The sequence below is a fragment of the Natator depressus genome, chromosome 13 (genome assembly GCF_965152275.1).
Source record: "Natator depressus isolate rNatDep1 chromosome 13, rNatDep2.hap1, whole genome shotgun sequence".
Taxonomy (NCBI): domain Eukaryota; kingdom Metazoa; phylum Chordata; order Testudines; family Cheloniidae; genus Natator; species Natator depressus.
Genome location: NC_134246.1, coordinates 3,168,352 through 3,191,892, shown reverse-complemented (window position 1 = coordinate 3,191,892; position 23,541 = coordinate 3,168,352). Strand labels below are relative to the sequence as shown.

General features: G+C 55.1%; 1 protein-coding gene across 3 annotated transcripts; it reads right to left on the bottom strand.

Moving 5' to 3' along the window:
* Positions 1–8,226: 8,226 nt before the first annotated feature.
* Positions 8,227–21,635, bottom strand: FAM110A (family with sequence similarity 110 member A). 3 transcript variants are annotated; one of them, XM_074969366.1, is made up of 2 exons: positions 21,509–21,635; positions 8,227–11,868 (listed from the first exon to the last, which is right to left on the bottom strand). In XM_074969366.1, exon 2 carries the CDS (start codon positions 11,710–11,712, stop codon positions 10,540–10,542), a length of 1,173 nt encoding a protein of 390 aa, XP_074825467.1. In that variant the 5' UTR covers positions 11,713–11,868; positions 21,509–21,635; the 3' UTR covers positions 8,227–10,539. The 3 variants fall into 3 exon arrangements, with proteins under 3 accessions (XP_074825467.1, XP_074825468.1, XP_074825466.1); XM_074969367.1 differs by lacking the exon at positions 21,509–21,635 and adding an exon at positions 16,494–16,692; XM_074969365.1 differs by lacking the exon at positions 21,509–21,635 and adding an exon at positions 14,710–14,771.
* Between the last annotated feature and the right edge of the window lie 1,906 nt (positions 21,636–23,541).

Genomic DNA, 23,541 nt, shown 5'->3' with positions numbered 1-23,541 from the left:
AAGCTGGTCCAATGAGAGGTGTTACCTCCCCCACCCCATCTCTCTCATATCCAGCAACCCTGCCCTCCCACCAGTTAACAAACACGTGAAGTGGGCCGGAGCCTGCATAGCTATTCCAAGTTCACACCAGTGCAAATAAGAGCCAAGTCTGAGCAGGGTCAAAGTGTGTGGGTCTGTGAGACACTCTCCCCTAGCCCAGGGCTGAAAGCAGGTCCATTTCTCCAGCCTGTCTCCCCACCCCACATTTTTTGGGGTCGGATGACGTGGGATCTCATCCGAACCCCAGCCTTGCAAAGCCACCGAATCCTGGGGCTGCCCATCTCACCTGCCTAGGCATATGCTGAGCATGCTTTAAAAATGGAAAGAGAAATGATCGAAGAAATCGGTTCACAGACACGAGGGCAGAAAATCCCGACGGGCCCAGCTCTGCTATGCACATGCTGTCGCTAGTTACCGGGCTGTTCTAATGACAAGAAATCTGTCAGCTTTACTGCCTCCCGGTGCTCCTTCCAGGGCTGGGACCCCGTGGCATGGAGTCCCCTCTACATGCCCGCCTGCCTCTTGCTGAGCGTGCATAACAAGCCTTCTCCCTCACAGCCCTGGGACAGCAAATCCGGTGTGGTCCCTCCTTAAAGGCTGGGCCGTACAAGCATGTCCCTGCTGTGGCCCTGATGAGCCATCTGAATTCGCCCTCCTGCCAGTCCCCGGCCGCCCCCTTCAGAGGCCCTCGCTCAGCTTTGCTCTTTTGTCCAGGAGGTAGGTAGGCACCTGCTGGCGAAGGGCAGTCCCAGCCCACTGCGGGTTTCCCTGCTGCTCCCTTCCTTGGGCATGGCTAAGGGCCTGCCACTGCATTTACCCTGCCCTGTCCCTTTAACTGGTAATGGCCCTCCTGCCTGTGTGTCTTGGCAGCCGGCATGTGAGGCAGGCACAGCCAGGCCTGCTCTTGCCTGGCCACTCCTCAGATTTCCAGCCAGCGAGTGACTAATGTACAGGGCACGTTCCAGCCAAGGCTCCCAGCACCCTTGGGAGAGAGCGACGGCTCCTGCTGTTCCAGGGTGGGGAGATAAGGGCCCCCGAGAACATCGGCTCCCCTCGCCCCAGCCCCTATGGAAGGAGGCAAAGCTTCCCTCCCTCCTTCCGCCAGGAGCGAGGCTCCCCTCGTCCCTCGGGAGAGACACACGGCTCCGCTCGCCCGCCGCAGCGCTCCCAGGATAGGGAGAGGCTTCCGTCCCCTGCCAGCCGAATGGCCGAGCTCCCCTTGCCCTGCACAAGGAGGGGAAAGGCTCCTGCCCCAGTGGGCCAGAGACACCCAGCTGCCACCAGCCGTTTCCAGCCCCGCTCAGGGAGAGAGCCCAGGCTTCTCTCACTCTAGCCCCCTCCAGAAGGGGCGCACATGTGAGACTGCCTGCAGCCCCTGGGGAGAGCCGGGAACTACAGGCCGGTCAGCCTCACCTCAGTCCCCGGAAAAATCATGGAGCAGGTCCTCAAGGAATCAATCCTGAAGCACTTAGACGAGAGTAAAGTGATCGGGAACAGTCAGCATGGATTCACCAAGGGAAGGTCATGCCTGACTAATCTAATCGCCTTCTATAATGAGATTACTGATTCTGTGGATGAAGGGAAAGCAGTGGATGTATTGTTTCTTGACTTTAGCAAAGCTTTTGACACTGTCTCCCACAGTATTCTTGTCAGCAAGTTAAAGAAGTATGGGGTGGATGAATGGACTATAAGGTGGGTAGAAAGTTGGCTAGATTGTCGGGCTCAACGGGTAGTGATCAATGGCTCCATGTCTAGTTGGCAGCCGGTGTCAAGTGGAGTGCCCCAGGGGTCGGTCCTGGGGCCGGTTTTGTTCAATATCTTCATAAATGATCTGGAGGATGGTGTGGATTGCACTCTTAGCAAATTTGCGGATGATACTAAACTGGGAGGAGTGGTAGATACGTTGGAGGGCAGAGATAGGATACAGAGGGACCTGGACAAATTGGAGGATTGGGCCAAAAGAAACCTGATGAGGTTCAATAAGGATAAATGCAGGGTCCTGCACTTAGGACGGAAGAATCCTATGCACAGCTACAGACTAGGGACCGAATGGCTCGGCAGCAGTTCTGCGGAAAAGGACCTAGGGGTTACAGTGGACGAGAAGCTGGATATGAGTCAGCAGTGTGCCCTTGTTGCCAAGAAGGCCAATGGCATTTTGGGATGTATAAGTAGGGGCATAGCGAGCAGATCGAGGGACGTGATCGTTCCCCTCTATTCGACATTGGTGAGGCCTCATCTGGAGTACTGTGTCCAGTTTTGGGCCCCACACTACAAGAAGGATGTGGATAAATTGGAGAGAGTCCAGTGAAGGGCAACAAAAATGATTAGGGGTCTGGAACACATGACTTATGAGGAGAGGCTGAGGGAACTGGGATTGTTTAGTCTGCAGAAGAGAAGAATGAGGGGGGATTTGATAGCTGCTTTCAACTACCTGAGAGGTGGTTCCAAAGAGGATGGTTCTAGACTATTCTCAGTGGTAGAAGATGACAGGACAAGGAGTAATGGTCTCAAGTTGCAGTTGGGGAGATTTCGGTTGGATATTAGGAAAAACTTTTTCACTAGGAGGGTGGTGAAGCACTGGAATGCGTTACCTAGGGAGGTGGTAGAATCTCCTTCCTTAGAAGTTTTTAAGGTCAGGCTTGACAAAGCCCTGGCTGGGATGATTTGATTGGGGATTGGTCCTGCTTTGAGCAGGGGGTTGGACTAGATGACCTCCTGAGGTCCCTTCCAACCCTGAGATTCTATGATTCCCATCAGCCTGTTCTCCTGGAAACAGAGCCGAGGCTCCCATCCAGAGATGCCGTGTCCGGAGAAGGGGAAATCCACTGAGCAGGACCCTGGTGTGTGAGAATTTCCCCACAGAACGAGCGGGACCCAATCTCACTGTTCTTCCCCCTCCCCGGATCTGGACAGGCAGCCCAGCCCTTGGTGTGAGCTCTGCGCCCAAATCCCATCCAAGTCCCACCTCACCACATGCCGAGCTCACGCCCCGGACCCAGACCTGCCCTGCCCAGACCTGGACTCCACCCGTGGACAATCAGTGGACTCATTTTATGTCTAACGCATAAAGTTGCAGCCATTCTGCTACCCCTTCAACGGCACCTCCATGTTCTCTTCCTTGGTGCCATCGTACCCCCCGTCCAGGCTCTAATCCTGGCATCCCTTCCCCTGCCTGTTACAGACCTTTCTGGTGCTGGCAGATCAAAATGTCTGGGCCCCCAAGGAGGGGAAAACAGGGGCAACGTCTCCTAGCATGAGCCCTGGAGACCAGGTGCTGTGCATCCAGCAGGGCAGCAAGGGGCTCCGGGAGATTATCTGCCTGACACCCAGACGAAAGCTGTCAGGGGACCGATAGGAAATCAGCTGCCGGCCACGGATACAGGTAAGGAGGCTGCGCTGGTTGGACAACGTTGCTCTCTGAGCAACCCCGGAAGGACTGACATGGACCCAGGCTGCTGGCAGGGGCTGCTCCCGGTTCCAATCCAGACCACTGCGATCCCAGTTCCAATCCAGACCACTGCGATCTTCTAGTTTGTGATGTTTGCCATTGTGCTTTGTCCCAATGACTCCGATAACGAGACTCCCCCACCACCTCTCCCCGTCCTCACGCTCACCAATCTCATGGTTAGGAGACTTCCCATCAGCCCCTTACTTCTAGGGCAACCCTAGACAATTCTTGTCCCTCCATGGAGCTTACACCATTCTCCCAGCCACAGGGACCTGCCAGACCTCCTGGAATGGTCTCTTAGAATAGGTGCGAACCGTTTATGCCAAACACTCTGTTCCACCCGGCTGTGACGCTGGAAGCTCCTTTCCCAGCGCCGAAGCAGAGCTCTGTGCGGCTCCAAAGCTCGTCTCTCTCACCAACAGGAGTCGGTGCAATGTTCCCCCCCCACCATGTCGCTCTAATACCCACGTGCTGTCATTCAGCCAAGGTGCACACACCTCTCTTGATCTGGCCTCGTAAATCAAGCCCTCAGTCCAGCCCTTTGTTCTTTGTCCGATTCTCCTCCTGTGCACGGAGACCAGGGTGCAGGGCGAGGTGCCCAGTGCCCATTTGCAATAATTCACCGCTGGGGCTCGATTTGTCTTTTAAGTTCCTGACTTTTGCATCCTCCTTTGCTCCTCGACACTCCAGATTCTGGGGTGTTCTGGCACCTGGCCATTCAGCTGCTGCTTCAGACAAACCCTAGCCCAGATCGCTGCTGTACTCAGCTGTCCAAGAGGCACATGCAAAGTGGCATAGAGAAGAAAGAGCCCTTGTCATCCCAAGACCACTAACCCTGTGTGCTCGAGCTCTGGGTGACCCCCCAGCGCTTGCGTTTCAGACCAGCTGTGCTGACCTCTCTTCGCTAGACTTGCACGGTTTTGTTTTGCGCCGGCAATTCAGCAGGGTCAGGCCTGAGGCTGCTGTCGCTTAAGCACCCTAGTGTGGCGGCAGCAGCTCAGTGGGGTCCTGTTATAGGGGCTGGGCAGGGAAGAAGAGAGCTCTGAACGTGAGCAGGTGCCTTCTCCACTTCTTAATCTTTGAAGTCTCCCTAGAGACTCCCCAGAGCTGCCCCAGATCAGCCGTAAGTCTCCGGTTACCTCTTTTCCCCTCGCACTGGAGACTGTGGCTAGGGAGAGAAGGGAAGGCTGGGCTGGCCACACACTGGCCCCTGCTTTCTGTCCCTTTGTGCAGGGGATTAGGAGCCGCCTTTAGACAAAGCGGGCACGTGCAGCTGGGATTTACAATCACTTTCTAAATAAGGAAAAACCAATCGGCAGGCGCACTGGCCCCACACATCTGCCCCCCTGTAAGCTGCATGACGAGGTCTTTTTACAGAAGCTCCTGCTGTCAGAGCACCCGTAACTGTACCACTAGGCCAGCCTCTCTGATCCACTCCTCCGAACAACGGTGATTCAGACCTGGCAGTGCTGGGCCAAGATGGGGGCTGCTGCTTGCAATTTGTCCCTCGACCTGCTTCTGCCTTCCTGCCCAGTGCGAGTGGTGCCTGCTGTATCAGTACTGGGGTGTTTAACAGCTGTGTTCCGGAGGTCTCCCTATGCGACAGTAAACCCAGAACCAAGGCAGATCTCCATTTGCATAGCCCTGAACCGTTCTGTCGAGAGGTATCAAAACCAATCAGGCGAACAAGATTTCATGCAAATCAGCTGCTGGCGGCCTTCCCTTGGATCGCCCCTTTGATGGGGATGCAGGAAGTCTTTTGGTTATTTAATGCAACCCAAATCAATGTTTCCAGCAAACCAGACACCCAAAAGCAACCTGTCATTACCTGGGGGAGGAACCCCTGATCTGTATCAAAATAATATGCCACAGTTAAGCAACAGGAAGAAACACGTGCAATGGACAGCAGGGTCCTTCCACAACAGAGAATTGCTTCATTTCCAGATCAAAGGGCAGTGGGGTATCTTGCATAGGGGACAGGCGAGCAGGGCCTGCACACACCACACGTCAGTGTGGGGGGAAAATCACCCACCTCGCTCCGACACAACGCATGGTCTCCCAAGGACACTTGATGCTGATTGCTTGCGAGAAGCTCTGACGGCCTCTAGGCCTTGTCTACACAGGAAAGCATGACCAGCTATGCAATAGTTACCCCACTATAACCCCCGCATGGAAACACTCTTAGTCCAGTATTAGGGGGACTTCCAGCAGCAGAGCGACACTGGCTTAAATTCACACCTTAGCTTATACTGACAAAAAAAACCCTTTCCCATGTCGGCAAGGCCTGAGGCTGAGAAACAGCCTTTTGTTCATCGCCCGTAGGAACTACTTCCATGGGCTGCAACCCTCTCTTGGTGCCAGTCCACTGCTATCGGCTGGCCAGAGGAATTTATTTACAGTGGCGTGGGGGTTTTGTGCTTTGCTCTTTAGTCTGTGTGCCCAGCAGATGGTTGGACGGAAGACACCTGGCTCTGGACTATGTGATTCACCAGTGAGCCTGCTGCAGATTGTTAAAGTGGGCTGGGGAACAGCTGGAGGAGTTGGCGCATTGTTTGGCAAGGTCCTGGTACTAGAAATCTCCAGTCAAGTTATAGAAACACCATGGGCTCGTGCGTTACCAGCTAAGTCAGAATTATGCTTCTTACGTGATTTCCTACCAATTCATGCGACTGCAAAGTCTTTTTGAAAAAAGACCTCAATGGCCTTTGATTATGCACCGAGATTGTGCCTTTGAAAGTGGAAAATTTCCTATCCCAGTTCTTAAAGACGGTTCACTTAGGGGAGGGCGGGGAGTTGTTTCATAGAAGTATCTTCCGTTGACAAAAAGGTATGATGATGTGACACAAGGGCATCTGAAGAACTCTATGGGGACCCAGCCATAGTAAACTAGAGCTGGCATAGGTCAGGACTGAGGTGCATTGGCAGAGCTGTCTGGAGATAATACTTAGAACTTTTCCTCTGCAGGGACCTTCAGAAACCTTAATCAATCTTCCTTAGATGCCTGCCCGTAATGATCACCTTCCCCATTTCCCAGATGGGGAAACTGAGACAGGGAGGTTAAGTGACTTGCCCAGGATCAAAGACAGAGTTGTTGTCAGAGCCTGGATGAGCTGATGGAAAGTCCCTGGTTGTCTGAGCTGAGCCAGCACTTCCCTCTATCAGCACTGATCAACCTCCCCTGGGGTTAATTAGTGACTGTTCCCAGAGTGCTGTAAAAGCGCAAAGCAAGATTCTGCCTTGGGACATTCCCCAGCTGCAGAGGGGAATCCGGTGTTCACGGACTGGCTGCTTGTTTGGAATCAGCAGCACATGGATGCTTCCAGCAGCCTCTACCACTGGTGGTTGCTTTGCTGTCCAAAGAGCATGGTGGCTGGGAGGCAGTGATGCCCTCACACTGCACTGGTGCCGTGCAGAGATTTCTTTCTTTCTAGGATGGTGCAACAAGTTTAACTTCACCAGAGCAAGATGGGGGCAGGTCTCCCGCTCTCCCGCTGCACCTGAATCCTTCAAGACCTTTGTAACCTGGGCACGGATTGTTACAGATTTCAGTAATGAAGAGGGAAGCTGTCCAACCATGCAGCTTATATCATCAGCCTCCAGCTCTGAGACAAGTGCAGAAGCAGATGGCATGAGCCACAGGGGCTGCAAGCAGCCTATGTGGGTAACACAGCTCACACGGCAGACAGCCAACAACACCCCAGCACTCCCCAAAAACATGCTTCTGCAGATCCACTGCTGACTAGAAGTGGGGCATGCCCTCAAGCTGGCACAGATGGGGGCTTACACAGCAGGGCAACACATGCTTTGCCATTAAACATGCACTTAGCAGATTACACATGAAACCTGCTAGGCATGCCCTGACCTTCCCTGGAGCCCAGCTTCTGGGTCACAAGCACCAGCTAACAGCCGGGCAAGGGTTAACTGGACATGAGACCTTGCCCGTTTCCCATCTCTGTCTCTCCTGAGCCACTGCATGCTCTGCCTGCTCCTTGACTGTCTTTTAAACAAGGGCGTTCCCTTCTCCGAAGGCTCTGTACCGCAGTGGCTGAGACACGCCACCTTGCGGGCCAGAATCAGCCTGGCAGAGCTGCTCAGGGACTATGGAATTGTGGAGAGTGGCACCTTCTGCCCATTCCCCACGGGCACCATCCCCCTCCTTAGCTGCGCTCCAGCCCCGCGGAGGGCCCTCCAACTCCTGCAGCTGCCACTGAGTGCAGAGGACCCCTTGACATCCTGATGCTCCTTTGGGGGACCGGGGGCAGACCACTGATGAGCCCGGCACCGCACAGTCTGGCACACTGGGCCACAGGCAGCACGGAGGTGCTAGGGTTCTGGTCACGCTCTCTGCTGTGACCAGCGCAGAGAACTGAGAAAGAGGGAGATTTATTTTACTTTGATTTTATTTTCTCCTTCTGAAGGGGGCAGGTCCCCACATGCCAGCATGGCCCCTGCCTGGGCCACATACGTACCCCCAAACTCCATTATTTACTCACTTTGAACCCAGCTGTGGTGAGATCCCCTTTTTTGGGCTGATTACAGTTATTCAGAAACCATCCCTCTGCAGGGTGGTCCCCCCCCAGAGTTATGGGGTGTCAAGCTGGTTTGCGGCCAAGTTCAACAAAACAAATACAGACCATCCAAAGGACAGGACTTTAATAAAATCAGTCAGGCTTTTACAGAACAAACGTCAGCAAATACAGTAAAAATGAGACGAGACCAATACAGAACCATCTTCATAAATAACTGGGGTCAGCATTCCCAGAGCTCTTGGGCTTTTTTGACTGTGGCAGAGGAAAAGAGAGAGAGAGAGAGAGAGAGAGACACACACACACACACACACACACAGAGAGAGCAAGAGCCTTGATAAGCCTACACTGAGGAGGTAGATTTTTGCCTTTATGGCTAAGCAGCCGAGTCTCTTGCTATTTTCAGCCTCGCTGCTGAGCTTTATTGAGCCAGCGCTGGCATGTGGCACTGTCCCTCCCACGCTACTGTACTGCCCTGCGTGCGCTTTCCAGCTTGGGGAAGGAGGTTATATTGATCTCCTCCAGGCAGTTCATAAAGCTCCCGCCAATCTACACTTGCTTCCCAACAGCTCCACGCGGCAGGCAGTTATCCATGAGGAACATCTCTGCTGGGGCATGAAATCAAGATGCACAACATCAAGGGGATGCATCACGGCAGTTTGTGATAAGACTGTTTCCAGTGGAAGTAACTAGTAACCCCGCAAAGAATAGTTTTCCTATTATATGTCACTTACAAGGGTCACTTCCCCCCCCCCACACACACACAAGCATCTCCCCAAGGGATCAGCTATTAAAAGGCAAGCTGGCTTCCAGTGAAATGTACACAGAACTACAGCAAAGTAGAAGCTGTGAAAAGAATGAGTCAGGGAGTAAACCCAACAGCCAGGGCAGCAAGTACAACAGAAAGGGGACTTTCAGGAGGGACAGATCTGTCACGGCCCCTCCGGAGTCACAGAGCAGAAGAGCATGCCGCTTGGGCTGACCGTTCAAAGAGCAGACCCGGCTGTTCTTTCCGTGCAGCGAAGACGAGTTTGTTTCCATCGCCGACAACCCAAGGATTTCTCCTGTAGACACCCATTTCCTCCTCCCCACAAAAGAGCTTAACTAATGTGGGTTGGGAGAATTCACTCCCCTGGAAACCTTGTGCAGAGGGGGGCCATGTTCTCTTGGTAACTGAAGCAGAGTGAAGAGTTTCAGGGTAGAGCAAAACAAAACCAAAACTAAGTTTCATCTGGATCAAGCTGCCTCCTAAAACTGCTTTGTCTCTAACACTTTTGGGAGCTAGTAAGGCTGAGCATAAAACACAAAGACTTGCTGGTCTGGGGGGTTTCAGAGGACCCCTGAGGTGACCATTTGAGGGATGGAGAGTGTGGCACACGCGCAGCCCATCCACCCAGCATGGACACGTCACGCCGGCGGCAGACTAGGCCTTGCGGAAGAACAAAAGTTGAATGATGTGCCAGACGGTGGCTCCTCATTCGAGGCACCACAAGCTGGGCTGACACAAACCGGCTCCTAGGGTGCATGAGACACACTTCGGATTCTACCACTAACCGGAGCTCTGCTAACGTGGCTGACCCAGCTAAGAACATTCCCGCCCGCTAACACGGCAGGATGGGGCAGGCTCTGCACAACGGGGCCCCCCTGCCTGGAACGGAGGGTGCAGTCCAGGGTGGGGGAGGGGTCTTAGCACCAGATCCCCCGAGTTCCTGGCAGCTTGTGGCAGAGCCTTTGCGGGGGTTGTGTTTGTGTTGCGCACGCAGGGCTGGAGAAAAGCCCTCCACTGCAACAACCAGACCCTCAGCCGCCCTGCAGGAGGCGGGCGTGTGTTGGCTGGCCCATGAGCTGCACAGATATTCCCTTGGGCTCGCCCACGAGGTGTGTACACACGTGTGTTCTTCCAACCGTCTCAGGAGAGCGAGGGCGTTTACAGTCCTCTTGGCGCTGATTCCGAGAACGGTGCAGGCAGGTGCCAAAGAGCATCCAGGCAAGCAGGTGCAAGCCAGCCCTCTGCCCTCTCACTGGCTCACGGGGGACTATGCTCCAGGCTCTTTATTAATAGCTTGCATATTTACAAGACCAGTGCCTATTAGGAAGGAAACCCCTTCCCAGGGCCAGCTCTGTTGACCGGGGCAATGCGCAGCCCTGCAGTAACTCCGGAGACTACTGAAAGTCCCACTTGTGCTGCCAGGCTGGCCCCGCTCCTCCCCTCGGCCCCCGTGCCAAGGAAACTCGCCCTCTCTCATTGCTAGGGCCTTGCAACTCTTGAAGTTCTCGGCTCGGCGACGTCTCGTCGCTGCAGGGACCAGATCTCTGAAGGCCGCGGGCCAGGGGAAGGGGAAGGGGAGGCCAACAGGGGACAGGGACTAGAGTTAAAGGATGCTCTGTCAGTGAGACTCCACCACAGGGTGTTTCCCAGCAGGACCAGACTGAGTCACGCAAGAAATTAAAACACCCCCTTGTACATCACACACACACACACGCTCAAAGGCTTTGCTATCAGAGTTCGTGGCATCCATGGAGTCACTATACGTTGGATACCTTTTGGGGCTCTCTGGCTTGCCGTAGTCCATACAGCCACTTGATCACCCTGGCGTTGCGCTCGATGACAGAGATGCCGTAGGGCATGCGCTCCGCCTGCTTGTCCTCCAGGGTGGCGGCGCTGTGCTGGGAACGGGTGCACTCCGAGCTGGTGGTGCTGACACTGTGAAACTTGATGGAGACGATGTCCGAGCTGGCCCGGGCACAGTGCTCCGCCCCTATGTCCCTGACCTCCTCGGGGTCCAGCCCGCAGTAATTGAAGAAGCGTTCCAGGTCGGCCGTGGCCCGGGAGTACCTGTCACTCAGGTCGGACTTGGACCTGTGCAGTAGGGTCTGCCGCTTGGCGCTGTCTGTCCGCCTGTCGTGGGGGCTTCTGTTTGGTGAGCTAAGGGAGCTGGTGGAGGGGATCCTGGCCTTGGCGGGTGAGACAGGCATGGGGGTGACCTGGATGGTTGGGGTCACCCTGGCCCGATGAACCCCACAGGGCCGGACATCCACTCTGCGCACAGCCACCGTGCTGGAGGGCTTGGACGTGACAGAGCTCTCCGACAGCTTGCTCATGCCATCCGAAGGGCCCTTCCTCCTCCGCACAGCGGGGTGCCCACCCAGCTCTTTGCCCAGGGACTCCCTCGTCTCTGCTCTCCACTTGTGCTCCCGGGGGCTCTCCGACTTGGGGAAGGGCAGGGGGCTGTCACAGATGTTGATGAGGTTGTTGAGGATCTCCAGGTTCAAGGAGGTCTTTGACCCACAGGCTTCCACCCTGCGGCCCCCTTGCGGGGTCTTGCGGTTCGGCGTCAGCATGGCTCTCCGGACCCCCGGGGTGAAGAGGGGCTGCTTCAAGAGCGGCTTCACCGGCTCCTGCTTGGTGCTGGCGACCTGCTGGCTCTTCACGTACTTGGCTTTGTCCGCCTCCAGCCTCTCCACGGCACTGGGCTTCTTGGCGCCGGTGGCCGCCTGCCGGCGGAAGTACTCAGGCCCCTTGTTGAGGATCCGGAATGGCATGGCCGAGGTGAAGGGTGCCGTCACCGAAACCCCCTTCATCACGTCCCCAGCCTGGAGGGTTTCCACGGGCATGCTGCTCAGCTGCTGCACGCCCCCCCAGCTGCTCCTCCCCACTCTGCTTGCTGGCTCTGCCGTGCCCTGTGCAGCAGTGTCCATTAAGGGTCACATGCCACCCATGTCCGGTAGCGAAGATTAAGGCTGAGTGTCAGTCCCGGCAGCAAAATCCCTCTGATCTTCCAGAGGAGCCCGGAGCGACGAGTCCAAGGGGCCGGCAGCCTTGGTGGGGTCTGCCCCGGGGTCACGCTCCACTCGCTGCAAAGAAGGGAACAGAGATCAGTGCACAGCCGAGAGCTGGCAGGAGCGTGTCGCTTCCCTACGGAACGATGCTGCCTCCTGCTTCTGCCAGCTCAGCCAGACAAAGGCACGGGCAGGCCTGCCGTCTTCGCCAGGAGGCGGGGGAGACCCGCGCCGGGCTTCCTATTTCAAGGCACAGGCCCCGCCCCCCTTCCAGCCAGGTCTCTCCCGCCAGCCAATGGACAGAGGCAGAGACACTTCAAATAGAAACCTCCCCCAATGGAGGGAGAGCGGCTCTAGACAACTCCTTGAATGAAAAGAGGGGAAGGAAGGAAGGAGGAGAGCAGGCAGTTACAGCCTGGCCTCCTGCCATGATCAGCCCCTTCTCCTCCATGGCCCTCAGCCAGGCTTCCCCGCCCCCCCCACCATCACCTGCCCTCTTCCCACATGGGATGCCCGGCCGACCCCCTGGGCCCCTGCCCCTTGGTCTGCTGGGATGCCCCATGCATCCCCCCTACCCCCCGGGGAGCTGCCCACGAGCCACAGCCATCTGCACGAAGGAGATTTACATGATATCAGTGGGGGATGTGAAATAACGTCCCATGGAAACATGGAGGGCTAAAAACCCAGCGGTCCAGATCATCCAGACTGCGGGATCTCCCCCACGGCTGAATGGGTGAGACAGGACCCCAGAGAACAGAAAGGGCCCTTGCCTAGACAGCTCTTTAAACCGTCCCAGGATCTACAGAGGCATCTCTCACCTCCCTCGCAGAGACTGGGCTCACCCTGAGCTCGGACCCCTGCCCCAGGAGACCAGACGCCCTCCCTTGCTGATGGGTTAGGCAGCCCCTCGGGAGGCCGGGGAGCTCTGTGCTGCGGCTCCTGTGGCAAACAGCCTGTGTGCGCCTCTCTTCCCTGCACGTCCCAGCCTGGCTGCACGGGACGCATGGTGGAAGCATCCCACGCTCTCCAAAGGGGACAGCGACACTCAGCCTGATGGCCGGGCTGGCCCATCTGGAGCCACGAGTGTGAGGGAACGGTACTGCAGAGGGGGGTCCATGACCTGGCACCGCTGCACACACTTGGAAAAGTGATCGCTCCGGGCAGCCGGATGCTACACCAGGGAATCTCTACAGGAAGCCTCCCCTCCCCATGTCCCTGCTCAGCTTGTCACAATGACAGGGCCTCAGTCTGGGGAAGGGGGCCACAGAGAGGAGCTGCTGTCTGCCAATCAGAAGCACAGGTGCCGGGCTAGGAAACACAGCCCTGAGACAGCCATGTGCCCCCCCCTGCTGAGGGGCAGACAGAGGAGAGCTAATGTCAAGGGGGCTCACCCACACTTTTGGGGGATCTTGCTGTGAACACATGCTGAGCACTCGGAGGCCTCCGGGGTCCACTCGGTGAGTGTCACCCTCAGTGTGACCTTTGGGGAGAGTTGCTGTGTTGAATTCTTGCATGCCCAGACACGCAGGGAGCAGGGTCTGATGTCACGGAGGCAAGAGGTAACTGGAATTTAGGGTGAGGGGACATATAGAAGGAGCCAGGCGAAGGACCCTCATTACTTTGCACCAACCCTACAATGCCTAGGAGGAGCAGCCCTGAGAAAGCTCTGATGCTCCACAGACACGCGTACACAGCTCCCAGCACTCACATGAAATGCAACTCCCTACAACGCAGTGCTCTGTAAACTGGAGGCTTCTTTCTTTCCACCGCCCTCCCCTCCTTAATCCTAGTCGAAGGGGCATTTTAAACAGCTTACAACTGCTCCTGTCTCTCATTAGCCCCGGGGATTAGCAACGGGCAAAGCTCAGCGATTTGCACGGGAAATGCACCGGGAGGTCAAGCTGCTCATCGGAATATCTTGGGACTGGGAAAACCTTGGCAAGGCAGCCTCACTCCAGGCCCCTCAGCACATCCGGTCCCAGCCAAAGCGCAGGAGAAAATGACTGGTCAGGGAGCTCTTCCGGAGCTCAGGAAGGAGATGTGGGGTTAGCTCTGGAGGGGGTTCAGAAGGGCACTCATTTTTTACCCGTTCTGGCAGGTGACAGTTGGGGACCGGGAGCCAGGAGCTCTGTGTTCTGCTGCAGATTCCCCCCTCCCCCCCCCGTGTGACCTCAGTCTAGTCACTTCACCTCACTCTGCCTCCCTCTGCACCACAGGGCTAACAGACAAATGCATCTTCGCTTATCTGCAATTTCCTGGTCCATACATCAGTGACAATGAGTCTGCGGCCTGCTTGAAGGTTGGGCTCAGAACCAGAGCGGTCAGTCACCAGCAAAAGGGGAATGCCCCCGCCCCTGAAAAGCCGGACAGCTGAGTCAAACATCCACCGCCAGGATAACTAGCCCCTGAAAACTTGTCTTTCCTGCTTCAGAATGAGGAACTAATCTCCTCTAGCAAGCACAAAAAACAGCCTTGGAGTGCAAAAAAAAGGGTGCCTTGTAAAGAACTTAGAAGTGGGGTTAATTTTGCTTTGGAGGCAGAAGGAACCCAGCGGGCTCTGCAGGGGCATTCCCTGCCAGCTACCAAATGCCAGGTCTAGTTCTGCCCCCAAAGCTGCAAGCCAGCTAGCTGGCGTAGCAGACCGAAGACCCTAGCACAGCACAGCCTGATAGTTATCCAGCTGTGGGAAGAGCTTTGAGATCCAAGGGTGAAAGACACTATAGAAAATGTGAAGAAATAAAGAACCTGATCTGATCCAGGGTACCCATTGCCATGATCTCCAGCTATCTCAGCGTCTTGGCTATCAGCCTGCAAATACATGCGAGGCAGCCCTCCTGAATGGCAATGGGGAGCCACGAGCACGGTCAATGGCTCAGCTGAACAAAGTCTCACCCTTGGGCCTGCGAACAGACTTACCCGGCATGGACAGAGAGAGCAGGTGCTGACGCACTCCACAGGGCACGCCCAGTGGGAGGAGCAACCTCCCAGGGCAGCTGAGAGGTTTAACTCAGTAATGTCTGGGCAGTGCTTTGCACCCCTCAGGGGCAGCTGCTAGAGAAGGAGACACAAACCATTGGGATGTTCCAGCCCTACATCCACTGAACCCAGCTTTCAGCAGCATCCCCAAGGCCTCAGAGCCGGCACCTCTCTCTCCTCCAGAGCTAACAGGCACATTGGGAAAAGAGGCACCAAAAGCAGTCGCAGGCCTGTGAAATGGGGCCCAGAGCACCCCGCTGCTGACGCAGCCGTGACTCGCCCCCGCAGCACCGAACGATGGTGGCCGCGGCAGTGAGCAGCAATCAAAGTGTGGGGCCCTCCCGCACCGTGTTGGGCACTTCAAACCACCTGCAAAAGCCAGGTTCCCTTCCGCCCCCCTTGTCTGTGCACTTCACTGACTTGCACGGAGTTTGCACAACCTTTCCGTGGACCCACAGCGACCACGTGGTCGTCACCGGCCGGCTGGGAAACTTTCCCCTCTAAGCCTGGGGAGTTTTGCCACAAGCACAATAACCAGCCCCCCTTTGGCTGCCTAGATTAGCCCAATACTACCCAGCCCCACAGCAGCAGAGACTGCAGCCTGATCCCCCATCCCAACAGCAGTGTGGCCAATGCACAGGGAGAGGGGAAGAGGAAATGTGAGAGAGGGGGTGTTTCAAATAGACCTTGCAGAAACCACATCCCAGGGATGCTCCCCTCTGCTCGAGCCCTGACGCTGCCCTCCATTGTGCTCTTTCCAAACTGAGACAAAGGCCTGGTCAGTGCTGCTCTGTCCCAGTCCCCTTTCTTCCTTCAGCTCCAGCGTGCAGCCAGCTCCTGGTTACTCCACCTTCCTTTGAACTTTCAATAGGCCCTACAATTTTTCCCCATAAGCCACCGAGTTAAGTGCCGATTGCGTCGGGTTGGCTTCATGTTCAGTAAGCAGGCTGCTCACGTCAGTGGACTGAGATCGCAGGGGTCAGGGGCAGTGTCCCACCTGCCCCTCCACCACCGAGCTTCTGGCCACCCTCCCTCAGCAATCCGATCCTTTCCGGAGCTTCATTTCTTTTACCTTCCAGCAGATCCAGAGAGAAACCCCCAGGGCTTGATTCCCCTCTCGCTGTGCTGTGACCCCACTGAATTCAGCGCGTCACTCCCAAGTCACACCAGCGTTGGCAAGAGAAGGACCAAGCCCCGCCAGTGGGTTTAGACACTCTGGCCACGTCTACACTACAGCTGTAACAGTGCCACTGTAGCTCCGTGGCATAGACACGTCCTTCACCGATGGAAGGGGGTTTTCCACTGATGTCGTTAATCCGCCCCCAAGGGCTGGTAGCTAGGTCAGTGGAATAATCTTGCCGTCAGCCTAGCCCGTCTACACCAGGGGTTAGGTCAACCCAACGACAGTGCTCAGGCGTGAAACTTCTCACAGCTCTGAGTGATATTACTAGGTCGACCTACGTTTTAAGTGTAGACCAGGCCTCTGCTAAAACCCTGCCCAGCCCGTCGGGCAGGTCCCCTGCTCTTCACACGGATCTGGGAGCTTGGCAAAAAAGCTGAAGGAATTGTCCTGTAGCCTCTGATCCTAACTGGAAATGCTGAACTGACTGCCTTGGCTCGGGCCTCCCGAAAGCCCACTGTCACTGCAGGAGCCTGGTTCCGCTTTGGGCTGCAGCCGGACCCTAGGCCCCAGGGAGACAGCACAGCAAACCCCAGTAACTTACCAGCTGTATTTTCTTTCCCCCTCGTGGCTGCAGCTGGATTCCAGAACACCGCCAGCCGGCTCCACCTGAGGTGTCTCATGGGGCTTCCACTCTCCGCTGCGGCAGCACCTACTAACCCAGCCGCTCACCTGGAGGGATCAAGTAACCTGCAACTTCCTGTTTGTGCTCAGAAGGTGAACCTCCCTCTCCGCAGAGCAAACCACCCTCGGGCACTGAGCCTGCAGTGACCTGACCAGCAGGAGGGGGCAGGTCCTGACGCACAACAGCTGATGTAGCTGCGCCCGCCCTGCTCCCTTCCTCAGGGCCCGAGGGGAATCCCGCCACATGCGCTGGAAAGAGAGAGGAGTGTTTGAGGGGGGAGGGGGTGTCCTAGCAGGCACATTTACACATGGAGCACAGACCGTCCCTTCTCATGCCTCAGTCAGTCGCTCTGGCCTGTGGCTTTTTACAGCCTCCACCCCAAGGCGGCCAAAGGAAAGAGCCACTCAGTGCAGAGAGCACAACCCCCAGCTGGTAAGTGACATGGCAGAGTGATTGCTGAGCTAGGGAGAGGAAACGTGGTAACCCCACAGAGCGTCTTGCCTCTCTTACAGCCCTGTGGGGAGACAGGACACGCTGTTTGGAGTGTGGCCTCTGCACCGCTTGGGCACGCTCTCCTCAGATGCAGCTGGTTATTTATATTACAGTCGTGCTCAGAGACTCCAGCTGAAATCAGGGTCCCACTGTGCTGAGGGCTGTACACAAACACAATAACAGATGATATCTGCCCTGCCTCCAATCTAAACAGACAAGGAAGACAAAGAGTGGGAGGGGAAACAGGCACAGAGGGGTGAAGTGACTTGACTAAGGTCACATACCAAGTCAGTGGCAGAGGCAGGAATGGAACCAGGTCTCCTGGCTTTCAGCCCAGTACCCTATCCACTAGGCCATGCTGCCTCTCAGCTACTAATGAAGTTTGGTCTTACATGGAATGGAAACTACAGCAGGCACAAATCGTTCTGGCTGGAGAGACAGACAGTCTCAAGGGACAGATCTGAACCCCACTTCCTCGACTCTGTTATAATCACACCAGACTGAGGCTCCTTTCCACTGCCTTCAGGTGGAGTGAGGAACCAAACGTCTGCAGATCAGGAAAGGGATGATCTGAAATGCCAGCTCTCCACGAGGGGATCATTAGTCAGACCATTCTCTGCAGCCCTGACATGGCATCTGCTAGCCAGGAATCTCGAACAGGAATGGCTGCGGTCTCACAACACAGAGCACGTTCTTGGATGGTCTAATAACAACAACAACAATGATCGCTGGCATCGCATCCTGTGAGTGAGCCTCATTATCCCCATTTCACAGATGGCAACACTGAAGCACACAGAGACTGACTCACCCACATCACACAGAGCCTGGGAACCCCAACTCCTAGTCCTCTGCCTTTAGAGCAAACATCCCCATCCCTTATTAACCTTCTCCTCCTTGCTGAAGAGGTACCTGCAGGTAGGCAAAGGTTGCATCAGCACCCCTGACCCCAATTCTCCATCTGCTGGAAACTGTCTTGAGAAAGAAATCAGAGGAACCAGCAGAGAAAGAGGGAGAGAGCAGACCCTTCCCTACGTCCTGCCCTGGCTGTCTTCTCTTTCCCATCACTCCCCTGGTGGAGGGACACTTCATCAGGTCAGGAGTCTGAGCAAAGGGGGTCAAGGCCCTTCCCATCTCCCTGAGGGAGCCAAGGTGCTACACGCAGAAGTGGAAGATACAATCAGGTTCAGGTGACCCGTTTACACCCGCGGGAGGGCACAGAAGCTCACGTCAGGAGGTTTTGTGCTGGCTGCACAGTAGGTCTCCAGCATTGTTGGTTGTTTCCGACCAAACAGGTTTTCCAGGAGGCGAGATCTTCCCAACCTCCTCACAGGGCCAGGGTGGAGGGGGAGGGGAGTGGCTTGATTTCCCCTTTCTCATAAGCCATAGAGACACCCCTGCTGCCTTCCACCCCCACCCCCAGCTTGGGATCCACAGCACACAACTCTACATTCTTGTAGCTGGACAGAAGCCAGCCTGGGCACCAACTGCAGAACAAATCTCACATCTGAGCTGAAGACGGGAGGGGCGCATACAGTGCAACTAGTTCTCGGTACCACCAGCAAAGCAAACGCAAGGCTAGCGCATCAAATGCCAACAGCCTAACACTATGCCTGGGGAGCGGGAGCGAGGCAGGCATTACGGTAGACCGGCCTTCCATTTCCCTCAAGACATGGCTCATGTCCCTGCAGTGCTGTGCTGAGCCCCAGGGTCCCTTGGACACTGGCAAATTCCAGGGGCTCCTGCGGGGTGACGGTCTACATTTTTAGTGCGTCTACCTCCATTTGGGAGCTGCATTTTGCAGACTCCGCCTTTTACTTTAGAAAGATAACGCTGCCAGCTCTGCCCCCGCCCAGAGAACCTTCCCAGTAGCTGACTCAGACCATTGTCTCCAGCTACACAACAGGAGCAGGGAAAGGTGTGGAGCTCCGCAGCCCCACTTCACCTTACCAGAGCTTTAACTTCAAAGCCTCACCTATGCAATGATGATCTTATTAAGCAACAGCAGCCAAAAAAAACAACATGTGAAGCTGGGGGATTTATTTAAAAGCATTATCATTACGAGTCAACCCTCCTTTCCTTGTTCTAGGACTTTGGAGATTTTCAGTCACAATACAAGTTGAGTGGGTTTTTTCCCCCCCGCCCTTCATCCCGGGGATTTTCTTTGTTTCCCAACCTCCTTCCCTCGCTAGCAATTGTAACGCTTCCAGACTCACTGATGGCACTGGCTCCCTGTCTGCAGGAAGCCTAAAGCAGCTGGCTGAACCAACTCAAGAGTTAAAACCCATTCACACTCAGGCCTGGTCTACACGAAAAAGTAGGGTCAACCCAGCTACATCACTCAGGGGCGGGAAGAAAACACATTCCTGTGCAGTGTAACTAAGCCAACCTAACCCCTAGTGTAGACAGCGCTAGGTCAACAGAAGAATTCTTCCGTCGACCTAGTTACCGCCTCTCAGGGAGATGGACTGCCTCCACCAAGGGGAGAACCCCTCCGGTCGGCACAGGTGCTGTCTACACTGAAGAGCTACAGTATTGTTGTTTCAAGTGTAGACAAGCCCGCACATAGCTCAAGTATGTCTACACGTGCTGCAATCACACCTCCCGACTGCAGTGTAGACACACCATTAACTGTTCTCACCTGAATCAGTGGATCGGATAAACATGTATTTCCAGAGCACTACAGTGAAAAGTAACTAAAAAGGCACCTTCTTATTCAATGGAACTGCTGCCTCTGTGCAGCCAGAAACACACGTACTGAATTTAATGACCAAGATAAGCCTTTTTACTCTTGCTAGCACTGACAGCACAGCTCTGGGGAGGGAGCGGGGAGTCTAGCCTGCCTCCTGCCTCATCAAGAAAATGGTTTACAAAGTCCCTGTTGCAGGGTCTCATTCTGTCCTCAGTTACAGTGCACGGAGTCTGCACAGCTGTAACAGAGCACCGAATCTTTTGTCTGTGGTGAGATGGGAGAAGTAAAGAACCCAGCTTGACTTTCAGAGCCCAGGCAGGGGCAGATTGTGGGGCTAGTGGTTAGAGAAAACAGGTTTTTATTTGTAAACTTGGGTAAGTTTGACTTTGAAAAAAATCACTGCAAGACAATGAAGGTGGAGCCCTATTATGGCATTTTAAAGAGTCAAACTGCATTTTAAAAACAGAATTCTAGATGATGTAAATAGTCTTCCAAACCACATCAAGTAAACCTGGGTTTAGCCCCATTTTAGACACAACAGATACAAGCCAACTAACTACGGAGTCACAAAGCAGATGCACATTATCTCTGGAGCCTCTGCAATGCCTCACCCACTTTATGGTCTGAATGAGTGGAAAACACATCATAGCTTGGTTCTCCCATTTGGCTGTCTGATGTTGCATCATCTGAACTGTTCCATACTTGCTAAGGCTATAATATGGATTGCCTGCAGATAGGGGCATAGACTTAGTCATACTGGATCAGCCCATCAATTCCGGTCTCCTGCCTCAGGTAAAGTTGGTTACCTGATGCATCAGAGAGAGGTAAAAAATCTTCAGAAAGGGCCTACCAGTCGTGCAGCTCTGGACATGAAGGGGAATTCTTTCCTACCCCTGCAGGAGCCGGCCCTGCTTCTCTCGCTGTTACTTGCAGAGCTGACCTTTTTATCGGTCCCACAATTGGCCAGGCCTTTACAAAGGCTGCCGCAGGATATGACACTATGACCTTCTGGCTGATGATACCTTTGCTTTCACTGAAACATGCAGCAGTGGGAGATATTCAAACATGGCCCATCCCCCGGGGCTTTGGGGCAACCTGGTAAACAGCATTTCCCAGCCCTTTCTGGAGACCAATCCCCCCCCTAGAAAATCAGAACCAGATGTAACCAGAAACAAGACCAAGAACTGATCCCCTCCCAGCTGCCAACCAGTGTCCAGCACCCATGGGTCAGGCACCCTGTGCCCCACTAATACCCAAAACCCTGGGGCAAAAGGACACATCCCACCCCCTCAGAATTCCCTACCATGTTCTCCTTCCATTGCCACTTGCCAGTGCCCTTTGAGTGCAGCTCATGCTCATCCCATTGTCTCACCCTAAGTACAGAGTCCGCTGGTCCTGATATGTACACACCCAGCCTGGGGTCCCACACGAGGGCTGGTGATTGGGAAAAGGGCTCCCCCTAGATACCACCCTAGGATCAGAGTTAGGGGCTCATAGGGCTCGAAACATGAATATCACTCCCAAGCTACAGCCTCCAACTCTGGGACTTCTCTTCCCCCTCCCGCCCCGCCTGGGGAGAGGGGCTCTGGGATCCCACCCGAGCCCCACCACCAGCGACGGGAGAGGGATCCCCTACCCCCACAGACCAAGGGCTCTGGGGCTCGGGGCTCCGCACACAGACACTCCGCTTCCAGGGGAGACGAAGGAAGTCCCGGCCCCTTGCTCCCGATGCCCCCTCCCCGGCCCCTCTTACCGCAGAGCCGAACACTGAAAGGGGGACAGAGGGGTTGCAGAGGCTGCTGCGGGTCCTAGACGCTCCAGTCCCCTTGACCCCACACGCCTCCGTCCCATTGGCTCCGCCGCCGCCATTCGAACGTTGCGCGGCTGGGGTCGCTAGGCGACCGCAACTGGGGACTTTATGAATGAACCAGGCGGGGACTGCTCGTTGGGATCTGCTCCTCTCCACCCCACCCCACCCCACCCCATCCCATCCCATCCCCTGGGTAGGGGTCCTGCTTCTCCCCCCTCCATCCACAAGATGGGCCCCCCTCCCCTTCATTGTTACTGTGGGAACGATTCCCCACCAGCCTACACACAGCCAGCCAGGGGTCCGCCTTCCCCCTGCCACCTGGTGGGAGCTACCTGCGTTCCCTCCCCCCAGCCATTCTGTAAGGGGTGAGGGGGAGCTTGCCCCGGAGCAGCCCATGGGGAGTCCAGAGATCCCTCTGCTTTAGACATAATCAAACACTTCAGAACCTCTGGAAAGTTCTGATTTGAGTTTGGTTCTAAGAATGGGCAAAAGTTCCTGAGGAGGAATTCTTATTTTAGCCAAACCAGCTCTCCCAGCCCAGTCTTGCACCCAGTAACCTGCATAAGACTTCACAGATTTCATAAGCGCAGGTTCAGCGTGAAATAACCTATAGCAACCCTGGATGCTAGCCAGGGCATGAACCAGTTACAGAGCCTGCCCCCATGTCCTTGCACAGCAGGCCGCACATACAGAGAGACCAAAGCAATTCTGTTGGACAGGATAATGCAGGGGCTGCGGAGTGGCCGTGCAAGGAGACTCTGCCGGCTGCATGCCACACAGCAATTGTCCATGGCGATCTTTCTGTGACAGCACTAGTTGTTTGAGAGCAGGGCAGAGCTGGATATTGAAGGGTTGGAAGCTTGGCCTTTGGGTCTGGGATTATATGGATCCAAAACCCAGGGGGAGCATGTGGTTGCTTCACTAAAGCCTGGAAGAGTCCTCTTCCCTGCTTCCCACAGAGGTCCCCCACACAATGCCCAGTCCTTCTGGCTTCATGCAGGAGTCCAGAAGTTGGTAACAGAGCACAGCAATGGGAGAACAAAACTAAAGCAGCAGATTTTGGAAGTGCGAGGGAGAGCTGATAAGGCAAGGAGTTCAGAGTGAAATTCTGTGAAAACAAATGACTTCATCCCAGGAGGGTTACCCTGGACTTGTGCAACTGAAAGGAGCTAAAGATGGATCCGCAAACCTAGCTCAGCTAGAATAACAAATGACTGAAGTACGGGTGTAGCCACCATATGATTAGCATGAGAGGTCTGAAATAGTCTGCGTTATTTTGATTGCCTGTATATTTCCACCTGCTTGTTTGGCTGTGCGTGGGAGTGTGGTGCAGGAACCAGGCTGAAAGAGCAGCTGTCATAGGGGGCATGCACCAGAGCCCAGCATTTCACATATAGGGCTCCAGGTTGTCTGGCAAAAACTTCCCGCAGGGAACTGTCTATACATGTTTTAGAGTGTGTACCCCAGCGTTTTTAAGCAGGGCGTTCCAGTCATTTGTGAGAGCTTCAAAGAGCCTCACCCTCTCTGGGAATATCCCCTGGGATGACTTAGAGGTGAGCGCAGCTAAACCTTGGAAGCAACTGACAGGCGCCTAGTGACACACCCATGCAATGGAGTTACACCAGAAAAGCATTTAGTCCAGTCTGATACAAGCTAATATCAAGATGCCCATGATGGACAGTTAAAATGGGCCTCTACAGAATAAACTTGACGGTTGAGATTTGAAAGCCGGCTGCGGGATTTTGCACACTGCTCATGTTAATTTTAATGACTCTCTCCCTACTCAGCTGTGAATATCTCTGCTGATGCTCCTGCCTTCGGGACCACATGGAGAGCAGGCAGTCAGGCAGGGTCTCTTCTGCTGCTCAGAGCTAGAGGGGCTGCTCCTTTCGTTCAGTAGCTGAGTTACTGTCTCCCTGTTGCTCTAAGAAGCCGGAGGGATCCCTTTACTGCCTGGGCAGGGATCATTCTCCTTT

Bases quoted from the DNA above. Each gene is read 5' to 3' on its own strand.
- FAM110A (XM_074969366.1), bottom strand. From the start codon at position 11,712: ATGGACACTGCTGCACAGGGCACGGCAGAGCCAGCAAGCAGAGTGGGG.